Below are 13,737 nucleotides of genomic sequence, written 5' to 3'. Positions count from 1 at the left end.
GACATAGTACTATGAATCATATGTAAAAATCCCAACTATAACATGTCTAAAATTACAAGTTGTTTTGTGATCCTGGTCAAGTCACTTACCCTTTTTGCCTCAGTTCCTCATCTGTAAAATGAAGGAAATAGCAAACTAACCACTCCAGTACCTTTGCCAAGAAAACCCCAAATGGAGTCATGAAGAGTTGGACATGACTGAAATGACTAAACAACAAGTTGCTTTCTCTTTATTCTTTTTTTAAAAACTTCTTTTCATGCACCCCACTCCCTTTTCTTTTCCCCCAAATCCACAGTAATAGAAAAAAGACTTCTAAATTAAAACACTATGTATAACTTGAATTGATTTGTTTCTTTTCTTAATGACATGTGAAATATTATATTTCTGAAAAGAATTTCATGGAGTAATCAGTACTTTACTTTATGTCCATATGAGTACAGCTATCTTCAAATAAAAAATTTATGAAAGCAGAAAATTGCCTTTTCTTTTACTGATCACCACATAATAAAGAACCATGTACAAGGTGCAGAGTTGGTATTTATTATTGATGATACATTTTTTTCAGCTTTAATTTTTTTCTTTTGGGAGTATTGGGGGTGGATTAAGGTGAGAATTTCCAACTGGTTGATGATGATAGAGAAGGCAATCAAAACGTTTAAAGTGATTAATCATAAGACCACTACTGACATTTTCAATGGAAAGGGCCTGTATCACCATGTTTTTACCCCAAATGAATTCACCATTAAGTTCATATACCACATGCTACCATTTCTTTCCCTGTCTTCTAAAACAGTTTTTTTTCTCCTGTTTTTTGGCAAGGCAATGGGTTGAAGTGACTTGCCCAGGGTCACACAGCTAGTAAGTGTCAAGTGTCTGAGGCCGGATTTGAACTCAGGTCTTTCTGAATCCAGGGCCAGTGCTCTATCCACTGCACCATCTAGCTGCTCCTCTAAAACTGTTTTTTAGAAAGGTCAGTCTGGAAGTGGTAGGTAGATTCAACTTGAATGTAAACATGTGGAGTCACAGAGAACAACTTGGAGATCAGTGCAATAATACAAGAGTGAAATGATGAAGGTCTGGCCTACAGTAGTCTCAGAATGAAAAGGATGACTCCCATAGAAGTATAAAAGGAAAGAAGTTAGTTATAACAGGACTTGATAAATAAGTGATTGGCTAGATAGAGAAGAGTCAAAAATAATTCAAAGGTTTCTAGCCTGGGAAACTGGATTTTATAAGGTGAGAAAATGTGTGCTTCCAGTCTATAAAAATGATTGCTATTAGATTTAAAAGAATATTTAACATTTTAATTTGTAAGGGAAAAAGTGCATGGCTAAAATGAAATACAAGGGCTGAAAGGTTACTCTTTTAGATTATAACAAAAACATGGTGCTAGTACATAAATAAAGTATAGTTTATGGTAATTTCACGATTATAATATATACTTTCTCAGCTGTTACAGTTTTTTATGACTGATACTAACTCATACTTGTGAATAAAATTCATCCATTAAGTTGGCACATCATATGGCCAGTCTTTTTGCCCTAATTAAGAAAAAGCAAAGGGGTACTAATTAAAGGTATTACAATGCACCTATCTTGTCAGTCTTGGTGAAAATTTCAATTAAAAATATTTACTGAATGGCTACCTGGTGAATATATGATACTGACATAGTATAATATTTAAACTTATAAATTGTTATTGTCAGCCAAAGTTAAAACTGTGATTCCTCTGGCAACTTTTTATCTCTTATTAATTAAATTTCACTTGGAAAGAAATTGAATGCTAACTGATTTCTCAGCAACAGAGAAATCACTGAGCAATTTAGAATTTTAAGAGATGCATACAGGATGTGGAAGCAAGAAGAGGTAATAGAGGATCAAAACCAAAGTGAAGCTTGTTATACAAGTTACATAAGAATATCAGGGGCGCTAAAACTCAGCATGAACTGAGACTGTTAAGGAAGGCTGTGGACAACAAAAAAGATTTTCCTTTTTGCTGTAAAGGCAGGAAAGGAAAGAATCAAAGCAGAGGAGGATTGATGACTTGGGGGAGTGGGAGGGATGATGACGGCAATAGCAGAGAGAAGGCAGGGCTGTTCAATTCTTCTTGCTTTCTCCCCTGACATTTGGACTGCAAAAAGCAGAACAAAAATGCCAAATAGAAATATGAAATTCCCCAGTATGAAATAGGGAGATAGTAAAAGAATACCTAGTTGCCTTTAGTAAGTTCACATCACCAGACCTGAAAAAACCAGTGAATATAATTGGTAAACAGTCAGTGATTTCTGAAAGTTCACAAAGAGAAAGTGTTATAAGAGTGAAGAAGGAAAAATAATCCTATTTTAAAAAAAGAGGAAAAGGTAGAAAATACAAATTACAGGCCAGAGCACTTGAATTCAATTCCAAGCAAAAATATTCTATTTACTTCTAAAGATCCATGTTGTAAACATCTAGAAAACTCTGGGAAGCCAGGTGGTGCAGTGGATAGGGCACAGGACTTAAGAGTCAAGGATAACTAAGTTAAATCCTACTTCAGATACTTTTTTTTTCCCCAGAAATTTGCTATTGATCTTTCTTTCAAAATATCTCTTGAATTTGTCTCTTCCTTTGTATTTCCACCACTATTTCAGTCTGAACCCTTATTACTTAAAATCTGAAGTATAAAAATAGTCCTCTTTTGAATCCATAATAACAATAATGTTATAGAACAATTTTCTCAAAGTGCTTTATCTTTGTACAACTTAACATATTACAATAAATGTGAGTTATTATTATCACTACTAGTTCACTTTATCCTCACAATACCTCTAAGAGGAAAGATATGACCTCCATTTTACAGAAGGGAAAGTAGAAGCCCTTGTGGCTATGTATTAGTAAAACTAACACACCATGCTTCCTAGCCAGAAAACACCTAGGAATTCTAATTATCCCAATTCCCTGTCTAATTTTATTTACATATATTCAAAAGAGAGAGAGCTGCAACATTATCAGGTAACAGAATCAATACAGAAATAGGAAGTTTGGAGTCATAATCAAAGAATCACTGAATATTATAGATAGAAGGAATATTTGTAGACATGTAGTCCAACTCCCTCATTTTAGACAGAAGGGAATTGAGGGGGTGATGATTTTTCCAGTATCACACTCTAAAAAAGTTAAAACTTCAAAACCCAAGTTCAGTTTTCTATCCACTATACCACCCAATCTCTCCAAAGTTTTGAACTGCTTGTTTGTACACTCTGATTAAGTAGATGTATAGTTGTTTTTCAGTGATTAAAATTGCAGTCAATTTTGATGCTTTTTTAATGCAAACTTGTGATGCTTTTTAGTAATTTGATTCAATTCCAATACTCATTTGATTATATTTACTAGTCAAGTTGTAATGCGCTATCAAGAAAACCAGAATATTATGTTTTAAAATTCTAATTAGGATCAGTATAGACTTTCACCTAGCCTATCATCTATACCTCTAAAAGCAGTGCTCAGTGACTATTATGGAAGTGTTTTGCATGACTACACATGTATAACCTATATTGAATTACTTGCCTTCTCAATAAGGATGGATAGGGAGGGAGGGAAGAGAATTCGGAACTCAAAGTTTTAAAAACGAATGCTAAAAATTGTTTTTACATGCAACTGGGAAATAAGATATAAAGGCAATAGATACAGAAATCAATCCTGCCTTACAGGAAAATAGAAGGGGAAGGAGATAAGAGAAGGATGGGGGAGGGGGTGTTGATAAAAGGGAAGGCAGATTGGGAGGAGTATTCAGGATGCATGCCATCTTGGGGTTGGGGGAGGGGAGAGATGGGGAGAAAATTTGGAACTCAAAATCTTGTGGAAGTGAATGTTGAAAACTAAAGATAAATAAATTAATTTAAAAAATAAAATAAAAGCAGTGCTCAGTTACCATTCAATACTAATCCACTTTTAATTTCCAACTCAAAACCACACATAAGTCAACACCAATTTTCATACTAAGCCTTTACCTATCAAAAATTATTCTATGAATCTTAATATCCCAATTTCCTATGTCTTATTAAGAAGAAACGTTCTCTTTTAGACTTGAAAAGCTTTTCAGTTTGTTTTAAACAAGAAAACAAAATACTTACTGTTCTGCTCTTCACCAAGGGCAACCAATGTTTCAAGAACTTTGATTCCTTCTTGAACAGCTAAAAGCTCTGTACTACTGGTTGGCCGGCTCCTTTCAACAGCTTTCAATTTTTCAACCATTATTGGAGCTAATGAATGGATGTAGGGAGTTGAAAGGGCACGATTGGAATGCTGGAAAACTGAAAGAAGAAGCTGGTAACACTTAGCTTGAACCTATAGAAAATAAACATAATTTATCAATTGAGAAGAGTGCCAGTTCCTATGCTTACAACATAAACATATCGGACCTTTTTTGAATATTAAAAAGAAATGAAGTAATATTGCAGAGAAAATAGAAACTCAAAATAAACTATCATTTGGAAATACACACATACACAATTTGGATCTGTCTGTCTACTTATTAATCTAACTAGATACACACATACATATGAAACTCTAGAGATTTTTCTATTTTCAAATGATGGATAAAGGAAAACAGGTCACTGAGAATCAAATGGGGAAATTACTTAAAGTTCAATAAGGAAAAGAAATTTTAAAAGTATAAATGACTCAAAGTACAATATCCTGAAAGTTTGGTCAGAAAAATACAAAACTGAAAAAACTATTTGAAAAATAAAGTCATGTACTGAGATGCTGTTGTGTTTTTAAAAGACTAACAGAAGGCTCTCATTTCAATTAAAAAAATTATTAAGCACTGACAACATATAAGGCACTGTCCTAGATGACAGTGGTGAAAAGATGATAACAGTCCCAGGTAGATATGACAAGTACACAAATTACAATATGGTATAAAATATGATAGAGAAAAATGAGACATCTAGCCAAGAGTGTTCTGATAAAATTCGGAGAAGGAAGCAACCATTTTCCCCTGGATCATTAGATAAGGCTTTAAGAATTGCAAAGTATTTTGTATAACACACACATGCACACACGGTGGGGGGGGGGGGGGGGGGGGGGGGGGGGGGGGGAGGGAGAGGGAGAGAGAGAGAGAGAGAGAGAGAGAGAGAGAGAGAGATTAATACCCCTATGAAATCAATCCCAGTTTCTTAATCTGTAAAATTAGCAGAAAAATGGGATTGAGACAAGTTAAGTGACTTTCTCAGAATCATACAACTAATAAGTGCTTGAGGATGAATTTGAACCCAGGTTTCCCTGACTTCAAGTCCAGCACTCTATCCATTACACCACTCTATTTCTGTAAGGCAAGGAAGATAGCAAATGTACCAAACAAAATAAAAGAAAAATAAAGAAAAGGAGTAAAGGGAAAGAAACCTTCTCAATAAAACAACTCCCCCAAATCATGAAAAAATTAGTAAGTGAAAAGGAGAAATCACAAGTTAAAAGCAAAGTGTGATAATTATACCTCTAAATGATAGAATGGACATTTGAGGAAGATATATTTAGAGAGCAGATCAAATGAAAAAAGATCTGAGGGTTTTTAGTGGAATACTTGCTCAATAAGAGTAAACAGTGTAATATGGCAGCCAAACAAGCTAATGGAATTAAGGTGGTACTAATAGGTCCAGGTCTGGTCCAGGACCTGCAAAGTCTTGCTCTACTCTGCCCTTGTCAGCCCACATTTTCAGCACTGTATTCAGTTATATTCTCCACATTTTAATGATACCAATGAACTGAATGGCATTCAGAAGATGGCAATCAGGATTAAGGTCTTAAGTTTGACCTTCTTATGAGAGTCAACTGAAGCAACTGGAAATGGTTAGCCTAAAGAAAAGGCTTAGGAGAAAGTAAGAGCAATCCAGAAGTCAAATGGGCTGCCATGTAAAGTGCTGGGCTTCCTTTCACTAGAGGTCTTCAAGAAAAGGCAGGATGACTCCTTAGAAATGTACGAAGGATTCATTCTTAAACTCATAGAATCATAAATCTAAGAGCTGGAAAGGACCTAAAAAAACTATTTTTCTAGTTCAACCCCCTCATTTTACAAATGAGGAAACCAAGGCCCGAGGAGGTTAAAAGATTTGCCAAAGGTCACAAAGACAGGATAGATCAGAGGGAGGATTTGAATCCAGGTCCTCTTACTCTAGAACCAGTGTTCTTTTCTCTGTACCACGCTGCCTCCCTTCTATTCACATTCTGTCATACTAGAAAGAACAGCTGGACACGACCAAATAAGAACTCATAAAATAAATATGTACTGGAGGCAACACAATTTAAAAAAAAAAAGCTAGCATTTATATCAGCACCTCAATGGGTAGAGTGCCAGGCCTGGAGTCTGGAAGATCTGAGTTCAAACTGGCCACAGAAACTTACTACCTGTATGATCCTGGGCAAGTCACTTAACCTTGTTTGCCTCAGTTTCCTCATTTGTCAAGTGAGTACTCAAGTACCTTTGCCAAAAAAATCCCAAATGGGGTCACAAAGAGTTGGACACAACTGAATAACACAAGCATTTATATAGTGCTTGAAAGTTTACAAAAGTTTTACAAATATTATCTGATTTGATTCTCACAACTACCTAGACAGGTGGGTACTATTATTATCCCTATTTAATCATTGAGGAAACTAAGGCAGACAAAGGTTAAGGGACTAGCCCAGGGTCACACAGCTAGCAAGTACCTGAAACTTGCATTTGAACTCAGGTCTTCCTGACTCCAGGCCCAGCACTCTACTTACAGCTGCTTTAAGATTTGCAAACAACTTTTAATTCTGAACTCAGATCAAAAAAGATCATTTTCCATATACAAAGAATATAACAAAAAGGGGGTTATATATGAAACTATGACACTACTTGCTTTTTCTTAAAAGTATATAATAAATGCAACATGTTACTTTCAGAACTGTCCTGCTTGTCTGTGCTTTTCCCTGAACTTCTTTCTGTTCTCCTCTGTGTACTTTTTAAAATGTTTCAATGGCCTGCTTTTTGTTTTCTTTTTGCTGGTCTCACTACTGCTAGTCCCCTTCTGTCCCCATATTCCTGCCCCCAAACAGAAAACAGAAAAAGTCCTTTGTAGTAAATAAACATAATCAAGCAATACAAGTCCACACAGTGGCCTCCTTTCACATTTTGACACTATCACCTCTCTGTGAGAAGTGAGGTCACATGCTTTGTCATGGGTTCTCTGAAGATGTGGTTGGTCTTTGCCTCGATCAGAGTCCACAAATGTCTTAAAGTTATTTTTTCTTTATAATATCACCATAGAATAAACTGTTTTCTTTGTATTATTCACTTCATTCTATATCAGTTCAGTGAAAAGTTTTTTTTACGGATGTGGTAGGAGAGACATGGGCATGTTTGTAGGCACTGTGGAAGTAGACAGTAGACAGGGAATGATTAAACATTAGTGAGGGAATAGGAATGACAGAGGAGGAAAATATGCTAGAGAAAACAAATGAAATGAGATCACTTACGTATATAGAGGGGCTTGTTTTATCTAGAAAAGCCAATTCATGTGAAACGGGTACCAGAGAGTGGCAGAAAATATCTGGGTGTTGTGAGATGAGTCATGGAAAAGAGGGAGCTCTCTTCCAATGGTCACAATTTTTAAAAAAATTACTTTCAGATTAATTTTTTTTTTCAGGAAAATATGAGGCAAGGTTTTTAGCTGAGAACATAGAAGGAAGGTGTGCTGTGGGATTCTTGAGAAAGGATGAAAAGGTTTGGAAAAGCTACTGTGCTGAGTGGGATAGTGATTTGATTAGGGGCATGTAAAAAGATTTTCTTGCTGTTGAGATTATGTAACATAAATTCATAGTGGACCCAATCAGCTTGGTTTCATGATGTTCTCCAGTTTTGTTCAAACACATGAGGAGGAATGAAGGCAATAGACATTGGAAGTAATCAAAGGCTGGAATTTGTGAGAGCAAAATCTTCTTCAGAACAAAGGGGCAAGAGACTCTAGAGAATAGTAGAGTTGAACTGGTTCACCAGGGGTCAAGATGGGGAAGAGAAGATAACATAGCTAGGGCAATAGAGGTGATGGCATGGGAAAGAAGTGAAAGTTCAAGGGATTAGGGGTCATAGTAAGGAAGAACATGGTTTGGAGTTGCAAGGCAGAGGAAGATGTGAGGTGTTTATCCTGTTAAACTTTTATAATTATTTACTTGTATTTACCTTTTTATGTTTCTTTCTATTTCCATTTTTGTATTTCAAAATTCCTATTCAACTCTAGTCTTTTCATTAGGAATGCTTGGAAGTACTCCATTTTACTGAAAATCCATTTTCCTCTTAACAGGATTATATTCAGTTTTGCTAGGTAAGTTGTTCTTGATTATATGCCTTTATATTTTGCTTTCTGAAATATCCCATTCCATGCTCTCTACTGCTTGATATGGTAGATGCTAAGTCTTGTGTGATTCTGACTGATTGCTTGGTATTTGAGCTCTTTTTTTTTTCTGGCTGCTTACAATATTTTTTCTTTGATATGAAAGATCTGAATTTGGGCAATTATGTTCCTGAGAGTTTTCTTTTGGAGGTTTCTCTCAAGAGGTGAGTGGTGGCTTATTTCTATTTTCATTTTGCCCTCTTGTTCTAATATGTCTGAGGAGTTTTCTTTCACAATTTCTTGAAATATCATATTCAGACTTTTTTTGTTCAAAGTTTTCCTATAGTTCAATGAGTCTTAAATGGCCTCTTCTTGATCTGTTTTCTAATTAAGTTGTTTTTGATACGAGATACCTTACATTTCTTAAAATTTCTATTTTTTTCTTTGTTTTAATATTTTTTGCTGTCTTGTAGAATCATTACTTTCTGAGTGATTCTTTAATTTTCCGGGAACCTGTTACTTTTGTTACTCTTGTTAAAATTCACTTTCTAAGTTTGTACTCCAAAACTATCACTTTCTTTCCAATTCTTTCCTTTAGCACTATCATTTCATTTATAACACCATTTCTTATGCTTTAAAATTTTATTATTTTTTTTGCTTCATTTCTTCTAGGAATTCTAACTGATTTGTGACCAAGTTGGAGTTTTTCTGGAGGCTTTGCTTAAATGTATTTTGGAATTATTCTTCTCTTCTGGGTTTGTGTTTTAAGCAACTTTGGCATCATAAAAGCTTTTAAGATATACTAATTTTTCAACTTACTTCCTGGATTGGAATATTCTATGCTAGGCTTTGCGTACTTTTGGTAGGAATGGATTCATTTGGTATAGTCCTGGATCTTATCTGGTGTCCTGATACAGAGGTTAAAGCAACAGTTCTTTGGTCCTGTTCTACTTCCACGATCTGGCTTTGATATCCCATTTTCTAGTTTAAAGCAACAGCTCAGGAGACATTTTATGACTTCAAAATCCCCTCTCTTAGAGTTAGAGGGACAGTGCTGCAGGCCTTGTGCAGGGGCTGTGTCAGAGATTCCAAATTCAGAGAACCCTCTCTCTGGGTTCAGTGAAAAATACATTGTTGGAAGAGTTGTTGGAGGAACTGGGTTATACAGTTTACTCTTTTTTTTTTTTTTTTGGCTAGGCAATGGGGTTAAGTGACTTGCCCAGGGTCACTCAGCTAGTAAGTATCAAATATCTGAGGCCAGATTTGAAACTCAGGTCCTCCTGACTCCAGGGCCAGTGCTCTATTCACTGTGCCATCTTGCTGCCCCTATACTGTTTACTCTGACACCACACTATCTTGGCTAGGACCATATCCAGTCAAGTTTAAACCTATTTCTTATTTTTACTTCTTCTTTCTAAAATTAATATATTTACATTACATTTATAAGTTTGTATATCACTTATTATTCAGTTTGATTTCTTGAATTTTGCAAATATATCTACTGGAAACATTCTTGATAAATTAGCACTGAATTTCATGAAAAAAATTAGTATAACTTACCCATGGATCACAAGAATTCAGTGCATTTTTAAATCTGTTCACGCAGCCATTCTGTAATGACTGGACTCCAATTATTTCAGTACTAGCAGACCACAGAAAGAGTGCAATAGCTGTAAGCATGCTCACTTCATCAGGAACAGGCATTGAATCATCTGAAAAATGGAGAGAAAAAAAAGAAAGTAGTGACCTTCCATATTTACTTTAGAATTGAAATAGTGAATGAATCCTTCCTCAGATATCTATTATAAGAGTGTGTGCCTCAAACTAACAAATAATACAAATAACCATAAATGGAACAGCTATCCTGCTACTCAAGAGAGCACATGGGGATTCTTTGGAAGAGATCAAATACCATACAAATACCATCTTTTTTGTGCCATGGACATCTTTAAGCATCTGCTGGACTGCTTCTTAGAATAATGTTTGCTTCCTACATTCACAATCGAAAGAAATGCTAAATTTCAACAAAAGGTTAGTGTAATTTTTTTCCCTAACCACATTCATGGAACCTACATTAAGAAGCCCTGCTATATTCCTTGTTCATTTTCTTTTTTTGTGTATCTCTGTGTACTTTACTGTGATTATTTTGATGATATGAGAGATAGATAGATAATAAAGATAGACAATAGAATAATAGAACACTGGAATTCAGCTATGGATCTTGGTTTAAATCCCATCTCAGATATTTACTTGTGTAATTACAGGCATGTCACAACCTCTTAAGAGTTTCTATTTCCTCATCTGTAAAGTAGGCTTAATAATAGTTGCACTAATTATCTGACAAGGTTGTTGTGAAAAAGGACATTGCAAACAAATATGATGTAAGTAAAATTATTATTACATTATATATATATTATATAGCTCATCAATATTACAAAAAAAAACTAATTACAAATTCTACTAACTAAAATGGGAACCCAAAAGATAAAAAGATTTGAATAGAGAGCATGACTGAGGAGAAAAGAACTAAAGAAAAGTTATGTAATTCATCTGGAAATTGCAGATTACTAAAGATTAAATGCAAGCTTCTTGAAACAAAAACATTTATGTAACTAACTACTCTAGTTGAATTCAAAAGTCAGAAACATGTAAAAGCAATATCATGTTTATTTACTCTGCACTAGAAGACTACACATTTCCATAGGCCCCCAAAAAGGAATATGGCACAATTTCTTTAATTATAACCATATTATTGAAACTGTAGTTTGGAAAAAATTTCAGGTGGCTCTTAAAACCTGGCTTTTTGGGTTACTGTCTTTCAAACATTTGATCAAATGAATATGAGTCAATTCTAGTCAGCAGAATGAAAATAAGCTCATTAATAACACACTCAATAAAAATGGTCTCATGAATCCAATATACAAATGATTTATGAACTCATCAATGTGGTTATTCTGTCCAAGAACTCAGATCACAAACAGTCCAAAGCTTTCACTTTTGCTCAATCTATGCCAAATTAAAAAATTCTAAGAATATAATTATTTCACTTAATGTAAAATTACTATAGAATTAATAATTGAATCAATTATGATGCAAATTTACTTCGCAAAGAAAATACCAACTCAACTTATGTGGTTCCCTAGGCATCACTTCATGCTTTCCACTTTGTCCTTACATTGACATCACCAGTCAGATTGGCCAACTACTTTTATGTGTATAGCTAAACTACAGCAACTGCCCCAAACAATAATTAGCATTTTATAATGAATAAGAACACTACTAGTTTTGTTATGGTAGATCTTCTAACGAGGTTCCAACCATTATAGTGGGAAAAGCAAACATATATTGGCCCAAACTATTTACTGATGTATAGAAAGAGACGGTAAGTCCAAATAATGGGAAAGAAAAGGCAACTCAATAATGAAAATTTGGTTAATCTACTAAATTTTAAAGGTACCGAGACTGTTATAGTAGGAACAATGAGGCAAATTTAAACTGATAGTATTATTGTAATTCTAAACACTAATTTTAATTTTTATCTTTAGTATTTTGTTTGTAATTTACTTTAAATATAGCCATATTACTGTTAATATTAAGTGTTAACAAGTTTATCAGATATTCACATTTTTCCTCTAAGTACATAATTTTAAGAACTTTGTTTTAGTCATCAGTAAATTTACTATAATGATGTTAAAAATTATGAAAGCATTTTGTTCATAATTCAGATCATTTAAAATCCTTTAACAGTTAAATGTCCCAAAATGACTCATTTTCTTATTAATCAAGTAATTATCTTTCTCCCCCCAAAAATAAAGTCTAACTTCAATTGACGAGAACAAAAGAAAGCAAGAAAAACAAACAAAAAATGCCTCCAAATGTTTATCTGTGTAAATGTCAATTTCCCTTCTTTTTAGATTATTAAATAACATTGTATTCTTAGGAGTTATTTTCATCTGAGGGTTGCCTTCCCCTCTACCCTCAGTGTAGTATTTCTTCAATTAGTGGAAAAATAGAACTTTCATAATGGATTGTCACCTATCCTACAAATCAATGATTACTTGCATACTTAGCAGTAGTCCTTCTTCCTATTTGAAAATCTGAATCTATCTCCTGGGAAGCTTCTACTAGAGATCAATGTCTTAAGACAGTCTTCTAGAGCAGAAGCATCAAACAAACAGCCTGCAACACTCCTGAGTGCAGCCTGAACCAGGTTAAAATGTAACTGGGAACTGAACCCCATTACGATGTAACTAGGCAATATTTAACAAAATAAGTAAAATATAATCAAATATGGATAACATTACATTTTAAAAGTAAGTCAACATGTGGCTCACGGAATGCTTATGTACAGTTTAGTGGGCACTCTTTAGAGCGGCATTCTTCTATTTGAATTTGATACTACTGTTTTAGAGTATTACTCAGGTAACAATTAGAATAAATTATTAACACTCTTCTATCACAGATATTAGAAAATAATATTTATATTATTTAAGCAATATTGTTCAACTATGTTCCTCAGTCGAAGAAGACAATCATTTCCTTTTTTTGGATAATTAGTATAGCTACTGAATTATTTATTTGGTTAAAAATCAACATTTCTGAACAACGCACATCAAATATGAATGGAATATATAATATAAACTATTATATTATCTCAATTATATTCAGCAACATAAATAAAAGTGATTTAATTTTTTGAGCCACCAAATAAACTTAGTTTTGGTCTTTTAAAACTAAGGACTCTTAAAAGTAAAAGTTATGACATTGTTTAGCACTTTTAAAAGCATTTATTCTCTACTTGATATATAGTAGAAATAAAACCTGTACTTGAGGGAAAGATAGGTACATGAGAATTAAAAACTTTTCTTCTACTTTGCTTCATTGTAAACAATAAAATCTATAACTTAGAGAAAGGTACAAGAATAACCCCAAAAGCTCAAACGCACTTATTTACATGAAGGAATTAACAAATTTATGGACCTGACAGACACATTATACAATTCTGATTAGATTACCTGGTTGAGAATATTCCAGGATACATGCAAGAGTGCTACGAATTAGATCAGTCCACTGCTTTTGAGTTTCCTCAGTCTTGGCCATTGAAAGAGTCACAATGTTTTTAATTCCTTGTAGAGCTGCACTGACTGGGAGGGGTACTTGATTATCTCCAGACTTTATTGCTGTGTCTTTCAATATTCTTGCAATCAGAAACAGAATTGTGGGTAATATTGTCATACATCCTGAAACAGAAATGAAGGATGACCTGATGAAAGCTTCCTTGCAATTTATCTTTCCAATAGACCAATCATTTAACAAACAGTTATTAAGCACTTACTATACTCTATGATAGGCATTTTTCAAAATGATTTCTTTTACTCGGTTCTTATTAAAAATTTACTATATTA

The 13,737-nt window shown here is 34.1% G+C and overlaps 1 protein-coding gene across 2 annotated transcripts in view; it reads right to left on the bottom strand.

Annotated features, from left to right (window-relative positions):
- Positions 1-13,737, bottom strand: part of HEATR5B (HEAT repeat containing 5B) — a 133,537-nt gene that overhangs the window by 1,004 nt on the left and 118,796 nt on the right. For both annotated transcript variants that reach the window (XM_027850505.1, XM_027850504.1), the window contains 3 exons: positions 13,348-13,572; positions 9,893-10,044; positions 4,112-4,325 (listed from right to left, as the gene is read on the bottom strand). In XM_027850505.1, the coding sequence (XP_027706306.1) occupies positions 4,112-4,325; positions 9,893-10,044; positions 13,348-13,572 (591 nt within the window). The remainder of the gene's footprint in view (positions 1-4,111; positions 4,326-9,892; positions 10,045-13,347; positions 13,573-13,737) is intronic.

Source organism: Vombatus ursinus, unplaced genomic scaffold (genome assembly GCF_900497805.2).
Source record: "Vombatus ursinus unplaced genomic scaffold, bare-nosed wombat genome assembly UNPS02009062.1, whole genome shotgun sequence".
Lineage (NCBI taxonomy): Eukaryota > Metazoa > Chordata > Mammalia > Diprotodontia > Vombatidae > Vombatus > Vombatus ursinus.
The sequence above is the reverse complement of the archived record's forward strand: the minus strand, read 5'-3'. Positions and strand labels throughout refer to the sequence as shown.